Raw genomic sequence first — 9388 nt, forward strand, 5'->3', positions numbered from 1 at the left:
TAATTATAAGCATCCCTAAAAATTACTTAGAAACTATAAAATCGCTCATAATATATTTTAAAAAATGTCATTTAATGTATTCATATACTCAGTTTGGCATCCCGGATATATTAACATCTGACCACACTTGTTATTCATTAGTACAAAAAAGACTATTACACCAGCCACTATGTACATGTTCCTCATCATGTTTGTCATCTTCCAACTCTCTTCCCTCTCATCCTGATCGATGCCACCCTTACTCCAACACTTGCATTCCCTCCTCATTGTCATGTTGAGCAAACCATTACTCAAGCACAATTTCTATCACATGATATGGCCACCTAGCAGCATAAATTTACCAAAGAAACAACTACGTTATAACTAAGTTGCAAACTATATATTTACAACACAGTAGCTACAAATTAGAGTGTTATGCTATAGAGTATAAAGCTGTGACTTTTAAGACAGCTTCTAAGTTCAAACTGCAACCACACAACCCTGTCATGGATAAAATAATCATCACTAAAACCAGGCTGATTGCTGAATATGGTAGCTAACCCACAATCGTAAAGTCAACCTAGTCGACTTGCTGGTGTACTATAAATGAACATAAAAAATATGTGGCTATGTAGTTCTTCCAAACAAAAAAGTACTGCGTCTATCTATAAATAGAGACATTTAATTACTCAAATTACAAAAAATCTGCTCATGGAAATGTATAAGAAATATTGTTTAAAATTCCAAGTATGGAACACATCATATATATTTATTTCCAACATCAGTGGTCATTAGTACCAGCCTATAATTCAACAAGTGTTGACCCAATATAGGAAATTTTACAGACATTTACCTCCGGCAAAAGAGTTAGCCCTTTCTGGGAGGTAGTACAGATGTTTTCCAATGTATACAGACGTATTGCCTGGGCTAATATATCTGCAGAAACTGATCAATAAATTATCTTGTCCAAGCAGATTATTAACTTGTTACTCCTGGTCATTTTGAGTACTTTTAACCGAACACACACATGAAAACATTGGGAATAAATACACATTAGCACATGCTCAGAGTTCAGAGCTTGTAACATCATCTCGCCTCTCCCATTTGACTGTCTATCTAAGTAACAAAATTAGTTGCAGAAAAAGTGTACGATTAAGAAACTTAGCTTCGTGAGGGAAATTTTCACCCCAGTTGATGGACATCCAATTATATGTTCTAGGCAACAGTGGGCTTCCTCAGGCCCGGCCAATCGCACAAAGCATTATTACGCAAATGAAAATATATGATCAAGTGGAAGGAATTAAGAACTCAAATTTACTCAGTACGGGAAATAATGAACTCACCAAAGACACTAAATACAGTGATGTTCAATGGAGAGATGCTGATGAAATATATGATTGAATGGAAGAAGAAATAAGAACTCATATTTATTCCTTGAAGGCCCCAGAAATAGTAAACACAATTTTTTTTGTTAGAATCAGGACGCAAAGCAATACATAATTTTATGATCATGAAACAAATGAAATTATTGTTTCACTAATCAGTATGATGTTAACACAGCACTTCAGATATTCCAGTTCGTTCAATGTCCCTAGGTAATTACATATTTTCGTGAACTGCTTGATGGTTATTTGTATTTCTTCAGAGGACGTTTTCACGGTGCATGGGACCATGAAAAAAATATGCTGCAGTAATCGCATTTTACGGGTACTTTTGATAAAACAAATTCATAGTAAGAGATTGAGGCTAGATAAAATATGAACAATGTGCATCTCACGTGAACGAAACGGAGCATAAGATTTAGCTTACTTGTGAGATGCCCTTCAATTGCAGCACTGCAAATTCTGAACTGCTCGATTGGATGTTTTGACTAAATCACTGAAGCACAGATATTTTCGCCTTCAGTCTGCTTTGACATTCACTCAATAACTCGTGAGCATGGGATAAAGCCCACTTGCTGATCCTCTTTTTCTTATGGCTCTAACAGAATTGTGCTAAGAAGAAAGAGCAAGATAATTAGATAATCCTAAGAAAATCCTATTGGTAGAAGTGTGACGATGAAGATAATCCTTACGCCACACCGAAACTGATGCAGTTGAGCAGCCAGATCATGGCCTGGCCGGTGCTTAGACGGCTGAAGCCACCGCCACATGTGGTAGGCCTCTCAAATACAAACAATCCAACCGAAAATAAGTTTACGCCAAAACTTCGACCAAACAACTGACTGAGCACTGAACCAAACAACTGGTCAAGCACTGATACTCGTACTCCTGTATATATCGATCAAATAAAACAATTCATCAAGAACTGATTAAAATAATGGATATACCCTGATTGGCAGAGGATAGTGCAGAGAATCGATAAATATGCATCCTTCATTTTTGACACTGTCCTCACTGAAAAATGGCATCCGAAATTTGACAGCATATTCTTAACAATCCACAGTATGCACATTGTTGTGCATCGGAGAAAGCTACAGCAGAGGACGGTGTGATTGAGTGTATGGGTGCCGTATTAAGGTATGTTTGGGAGCATTGTAAAATTCTCCCTGTTAATCAAATACTCTTGTATGTTAAAGCACCAATAAAACGACTATAGACAACAGTTTTACCTTACATTTCTAAATTACTGTTTGGATACAAAGCAGTTCCCTACCCTTGTATTCTACATAAGTATATAATCTGGTGTTTCTGCACTGATCTGAACACACGAAAATTCAGAAAACAATAATACTAAATGCACACATAGCACATAAACTGCTAGAATATCAGAGAACGTCTGCTATTAAATCGAAGATGACGTACACATGGTCTGCAACCGATTCACACATCTGATGCAGAAATCATCCCTAGCTGGAGGAGGATCGAGGTGGAGAAGAGGATGGGGATCGGGGAAGTGGCGAGGGTAAGCCGGCAGAAGCAGCAGTGCTGCCGACCGGCGTCACCTTCCCTGTGTATTTGGCTGGATTAGCCTTCCTCCTGTACGGTGGCTGTTCAGCAGAGGCCGACCGCATCCTCAAGCGATTAGTCAGCGGCGGTGGGGAAGTCAGGAACTTCGGGTAGAGCGTCTCACCTTCTCGTATCCCCTCAACTCCTTCCGTCGTAGCCGCCCGAGGCCGATAATTTATTTCGCGTCGTACGAGCATAGGAGGCGGCGGCGTGCGGCTAGGGTTTGGGGCCTGGAGACGTGTGGGCGTGGGAAACTGGCAATGGTGTGGGAAAGATGAAAATTTGGGAAGTACGGAGTAAATCTGACAGTAGTGGAGATGCGATGGCAGCGATCACGCGCGTGCGGGCGGTGGTCGATAGGAGCGTGAATTTCGCGGGGGTGAGGGGAGAACAAATGAATATGAATCGTTCGATTGATGCATATGAACGGTGGAGATTTAATTTTCCCACGGCACTTCGTGCCTTTATAAGTAGTAGAGATTAAGAAATTTGTTTCTTTCCTCACAATGGTCAAAGTATACATTGGTTTTGATTGGTTACAAAGATTCCAGTTGCTCTCATCTATGTACAGTAAGTTGTCCATGGAAAATATGATAAGAGAATATTTATTATTTTCAGGGTAGCATACTACTGTCTACTTCGTCCGTAAAAACTTCCCAGAAAGGTTTTGCATATAACTGGCCATCTCAGATATCGTCTTCGCCTAATCAAGCCATGTTATGTTGCCAGGGGAGCATGAATCACAGGCTATACAGGGGTACCTTCACCCTGAACCCCATAAAAACTCCAATGCGCAAACAGGCAAATAGGCAATGCACAGCTTAAACAATCTCTTAATTTAATTCTGGTAGAGTTTAGATGGCAGCTTCTTTTGAAGTCTACACTTTTCCATTTAGGAGGTACTAAGCTAGTAAATAATCAATGTTCTTCCCAAAAATAAAGACTAAACAAGACAAGATGCATCAACAGCTCTTCATTTGCAATAATTCATCGATCACCGTGAAAAGGTGAAAGGACAGCACGCCGAAGAAAAGCTTGCCAGCCATAAGTTAGGAATTTGCAATTTGATATTTCCAAAGTTTTTTTTTTGAACCGGGGATATTTCCAAAGTTCAACTTCGATCAATCAACCAACAAATAATGTTCCTCCTCCAGATTCAGGAACCGAGTTCAAATGATTTTAGTAGGAATAGGAAAAACGCAAGAACAATACATCATGGCATGTGCAATGCTACAGGAATAAGAAAACGCAGGAACAAGTTGCAGAAGTCGTTTGGTTGCATCACTGAAAAAACGCAAGAAATTTACCTTTGATCAATTGGATAGGAAAATCATAGGATTGGGATGGCATGCATACTTAAATTCTATGAGAAGATGAAGTGTGTTTGATTGTAGCAAAGAAATTTTTCACGAGGTATGACCTAATTCCTATGAGATTAGTTCCTATAGAATATGTTCCTATGAATCAAACAACTTATGTAGAAAATTTTCCTATAAGAAAATCTATGTATAAAAGGGGCTCTAGAGATCGAGTACATATCATAGTTTTCATAAACACATAGGAAATTTTCCAAGAAGTCTAACCTCTTGCTAGAAATCCTATAGGATTGTAGTATAGGAAAAAAGTAATCCATATGAATTTTAGAGGGTTCAATCCTTTGAATCAAATTACCTCTATAGAAAAAAATTCTTATGGGTAAGAATGCTACAAAAATCCTTTAAAAATTCTTTAAATCAAACATAACTCATTAGAAATCTAAGTGGGAGCTAGAACTAACAAGGCATGATGGAACCTAAACAGTACAGATGGATATTACTTGATCCGAGAATAAGGTAAATCACAGTGAAAAAATGCAGCACGCATGAAGATAAAATCTGCCGGTCATATGCTAGGGACTTGCAATTTGATCCTTCCCATGTTCATCTTCAACCCATCGGCCATCAAATTGTGTTCTTCCAGATTCAGGAACTGTGAAGTTGGTCATTAGAAATATAACTGGGGGCTACATCTAACACGGGCCGATAGAATCTACATAGTACAGGTTGTATATTACTTGGATTGAGAGTAAGCTAAATCACCAGGTATAACAACATCAACCTACGTTCCATTACTGCTGCTTCAGAAGAAGTATTTAACATAGCCTACTAAACGACTACTAGCTGTCATCTCTACCAAATAACGTCTCACCCATGCGCCTCACGGCCTTCTCATACTCTGCCTTCTGAAAGTCGTTGAATTTGGAGGTGTCAGCCATCAACAGCTCTGAATACTTCTTGTACAGTGTTGTTTCCTTCCTATCCTTTGCTTCCTGCTGTTTTAGTTTGGCTAACTCAAGCTTCTCCTTCGAGAGACGGAGCTGTACCTCTGACACCTTCTCGCGATCCTTCATAAGCATAGTCTGTAGATCCACTGCACGTTTGATGTCCTCCTGCACCTCAGATGAACAAGGCAGTTCCTTGCCATTGCCTTTGCGTTTTCGTTTGAGCTTTGGCACCTTGCAACTTTGCGCACCTGTTTTGCCTTCAGGAATATTTCCACCCGCTGCTCTCCCATGGTCTGGCTTCTTGCAGATCTGTGCTGTCTCCTTTTCAGGAAGGTTTTGCATGACTGCTTCTCTATCATGGTCTAGTGCCTTGTAACCCTGTCCACTCATTCCTTTTTCAGGCTCATCTTCCCTCAGTACTTTCCCATGTTGAAACTCGTTGAACTTGGAATTACCACCCAATAACTCAGTCCCAGGCAGAAAACCATTGTACCACGAAGCTCCAGCTATCGACAATTCTGGTTGCTTCTCTGAAATTAATGCTTCGTTGTCCCTTCTTTCTGGCTGCTCTATTCTGAAAGGTTCAAGGTTTTGGTCTGTGTGCAGAACTTCTACCCCTGTCAGCTCCTCTGTATTCACGTTTAGCATCTTCTGAAGATCTACTGAGCAATGGTTATCTTTTTCCACCTCTGATGAAGACTGCATCCTACCTTTACCTTCATGTTTCTCTGTTGCTGTGACACAACCTTCTCCATGTTTCTCCTTTGCAGTGATGCAGCCTTCTCCACGTTTCTCCTTTGCTGTGACGCAACCTTCTTCACTCATCTCATCTTCAAGGTCATCTTCAGTATCTTCAGAGGACGACATGTAGTCCCCGGACTCAGACATCTTGGCTTTTTTGGAGGACAAAGACAGGACGTAGGATTTCCACTTGGGTTGGTCCCAGAGAGCTATCCAGCAGTGGCCATAGGCAAAACGACGTTTCACTTCCTCAAGATACATCGCCCGTGCTTCCACGTTGAACATTGCCCATGTTTTGTCCACAAGTTGCATATTGTCGGACAGGTCACTAGGATATTTTGCCTTGACCTGGCACCAGCAGTCGTCGAAGCGGGCAATCTTCGGGATCATCTTGTACCAATGATATTTCAAATACTTTGTTTCCCTTCTCCTATCTCTAGGGGTGGTGCTGTTGTAGGTTTCTGTAACATTCGCCCAGTATGTGTCATACTTATTGATCTTCGGGCAATTCAACCAAGCGCTTATCTGTAGTTCCAACACAAAGGTGTTCATAAAACATTTGCAAGGTCCTAATAGCAAGAAAAGCAATGGAGCATACAAGCTTACCAATCTTATGTCCTCCTTTTCCGTCCAATGTAATCGATTAGTAGTACGCTCAGGTTGACCATTCTCATCATTGACTATATCAATCTCTTGCTCTCGGCGAGTTTCCATATGTGGGGTGCCCGAACCAGACGCTGACGTGGATGGCAAAACTAGAGCAGGTGGTGGAGGCGGCGGCTGTGGTGGTAAAGAGTATGGAGCATATTGTGGTTGGACAACAACGTATTGGACATTAGGTTGGTATAGGTGTTGCTGTGGGAATTGCTGGAAAGGGATATTCATGGCATATTGCGGTTGTGAAAATTGCATATGCTGACGAAATTGCGGGTGATAAAAATTCGCAGGATTGGGTATTGCTGTTGACTCATTAGGACTATTCTTACGTTTTAATGAACCACCAGGCGGACGTGGACTCATCTGTAACAAGAGGAAATTGTTCTCCTGAGAATTGATGTGATCAAATGAGTGGATGTTGCATGGGACAAATGGAAGTCTGCAATTCTGAATAAACTATTAAATCAGTTTTCCATCAAAAGACAAACTGATACATACCCCGGGAATATAAATTTCTTAACAGCTGATTTTTGCCTTCGCGGCTTATTTCTATATAGACCTTTCCTCAAATAGTCAGTAAACGTATTCAGACACCATTGGCACTGTAGCTATCAGAACTAATAGTAGTAGTGGATGTGTCAGACCCCAAGGAAAAATATTGTCAAACTAACAGGTCAAATTGTGTGAAAAGTGTATCAAAGTAACAACATACCAGTTCAACTAAACCTCCCAAGATATAACATAAAAAAGAAGTGGTGCTATGTTCAAAATTAGTGTTCGGCGAACAAGATGGAACTAAACAGCAAGCTTGGCTATGAACGTATTCTAGAACACTACAAATCTCTATTCCATAACAAAAGGATGCATCCTAGAGCACTCAACCTGCAGACCAAAATAACTAGTATTCAACTCAAGAATGAAATTTATTTTATTTTGCATTTAGGAGCTTCCAGATTAGTGTATGGAGAACTAGATGATACTAAACAGCAAGCTTGGCTATGAATGCATTCTGGAAAACTACAAATCTCAAATACCACAACAAAAGGATGCATCCCTAGACCATTCAACCTGCAGGCTAAAATTACTAGTATTCAACTCAAGCATGAAATTTATTTTAAATGTAGGAGCTTTCAAAGTCAAAGGTGGTACTTTATCTCAAACTTTACAGGCAGACAGTATAACATCTATAGCTTGTAGCAGGAGTTGCCTGAGCTATCTCAGCCTCAAAAGTCGCACAGTTTCTAAAAGAGATGGTGATGGTGTGATGCTCTTGTCCGTTCCTTTAGATGGACGTGATTTGAAATTGGTTGATCTGTGGACCATTGGGATTGCAAAGCATGCAAAATAGAAAGAAAGACTGGAATGTTCTCATTACCAGGACTAGAGAAATCGTTTGATTGCCGATCCAGACGTACAGTTGTGTCATAAAGCTATACGTGGAACCAAATTAGGTGCAACTGGTACAATGTTGGTTGTATGCACATAATACTATTTATACTACTCCCTCCAGTTCAAAATAATTGCCCAAATATGGATGTATCTAGACATGTTTTAGTGTGTAGATACAACCATTTTTGGGTCATTATTTTGAACCGGAGGGAGTATGTTATTTTCTTCTATGATCACGTGAAGGAGGGCAGCGGAGGTCAAGTTGGGTGTCGATTATGCAAGGGAAGGTGGCGCTGGTACTGAGATCTGGTCAGACAAAATATCCAGGGAGCAGATGCCTAAGGGCAAACTTAATTTCTTCCCATACAGGTATTACGCGATTGTTTTTAGAAAATTGGAAAGGCTAACAGCTATTTACAGATTGCTAGTTAGGGACTGCACGATAGTCTAGATGTTAATTAAGTGCACTGGGAAATTTTAGTTCTACAAAAAGTGCTGACCTTTGTGAGCTACCAGATTTTTTTTTTCCTTAACCCGTTTGTAACATAAAATGTGTATGTCAAATTAGAAAATAGTTCAGGAATCAGAAAGGCAGGCATATAACCTACAAATAGAAGTCATAAACAGATCTGAGAGGCGCTATTGTTGGATGGTAAATGGATACTGTAATGTTAAAAAAAAAAACAGAACTCGGGATCAAAGTACTGTGTCTAAAATTCAACATATGTAATCCGCAAGGACACTTAGCCCTAATACGTTGTAACAAAAAAATTAACCTTGAATCCGAAACTCAGTTGGTTTCAGATAGAGTATAAAGAACCAGTTCCCTTTGCAATCCCTATACAAACTGCTCCCGATCCCTACCATATATACCTATCCGGCGTCAAATCGTACACAAATTAACACCTCAGTTGTCCATTTCATCCTTGGAGGTAAATCAAGAGGGGGGAAGAGACGTACCGCTGGCAGCAGCAGAACGCGAAGAGGAATGCTTGGTCGCTGTGCTAGGTTTTGGATGTGCCAAACTCGGAAAAGCAGGGCAGTACAACGGAGGGGAGAGTCAGTGACAGCGCCAGCCCGAGGCCGCCGGCGCTTCTGGCGCCGCAGTAGATCGAGGCCGGCGCGGGCGGCGGGGAGTAGTTTGGTTTGCGCTGTTGCAATTTTGGGTGGGACGGGGAGTGGGCATAGCGAACCAGAACGGGGCTTGGTTCATGCCTGGAAAGTTTGCAACATATTGTCGAATATTTCGATGAAACTTACTAATCTAGATACATGATTTTATTTTAAAATTTAAAAAATTATAAATATCACATAAAAATGGAGTGCACCCGTAACTAGTTACAGATTGTAGTTTTTGGTGCTTTTTCTCTTCTCGTGCATTTTTTGTGTGTGATGAAGTTTGCAAATCACA

At 40.4% G+C, this 9388-nt stretch overlaps 1 protein-coding gene across 2 annotated transcripts; it reads right to left on the minus strand.

Moving 5' to 3' along the window:
* Window positions 1-4872: 4872 nt before the first annotated feature.
* Window positions 4873-9046, minus strand: LOC124658323. Of its 2 annotated transcripts, none has more exons than XM_047196680.1 (3): window positions 8938-9046; window positions 6538-7027; window positions 4873-6456 (listed from the first exon to the last, which is right to left on the minus strand). In XM_047196680.1, exons 2-3 carry the CDS (start codon window positions 6949-6951, stop codon window positions 5083-5085), a joined length of 1788 nt encoding a protein of 595 aa, XP_047052636.1. In that variant the 5' UTR covers window positions 6952-7027; window positions 8938-9046; the 3' UTR covers window positions 4873-5082. The 2 variants fall into 2 exon arrangements, with proteins under 2 accessions (XP_047052636.1, XP_047052637.1); XM_047196681.1 differs by having other exon boundaries at window positions 6538-6975; window positions 8938-9032.
* Between the last annotated feature and the right edge of the window lie 342 nt (window positions 9047-9388).

Source organism: Lolium rigidum, chromosome 5 (genome assembly GCF_022539505.1).
Source record: "Lolium rigidum isolate FL_2022 chromosome 5, APGP_CSIRO_Lrig_0.1, whole genome shotgun sequence".
NCBI classification, from domain to species: Eukaryota; Viridiplantae; Streptophyta; class Magnoliopsida; order Poales; family Poaceae; genus Lolium; species Lolium rigidum.

Coding starts and splice junctions, on each gene's coding strand:
- LOC124658323 (XM_047196680.1), bottom strand. CDS start 6,951: ATGAGTCCACGTCCGCCTGGTGGTTCATTAAAACGTAAGAATAGTCCT. Junction 6,457..6,537: donor AAAAGGAGGACATAAGATTG/GTAAGCTTGTAT, acceptor TTGGAACTACAG/ATAAGCGCTTGGTTGAATTG.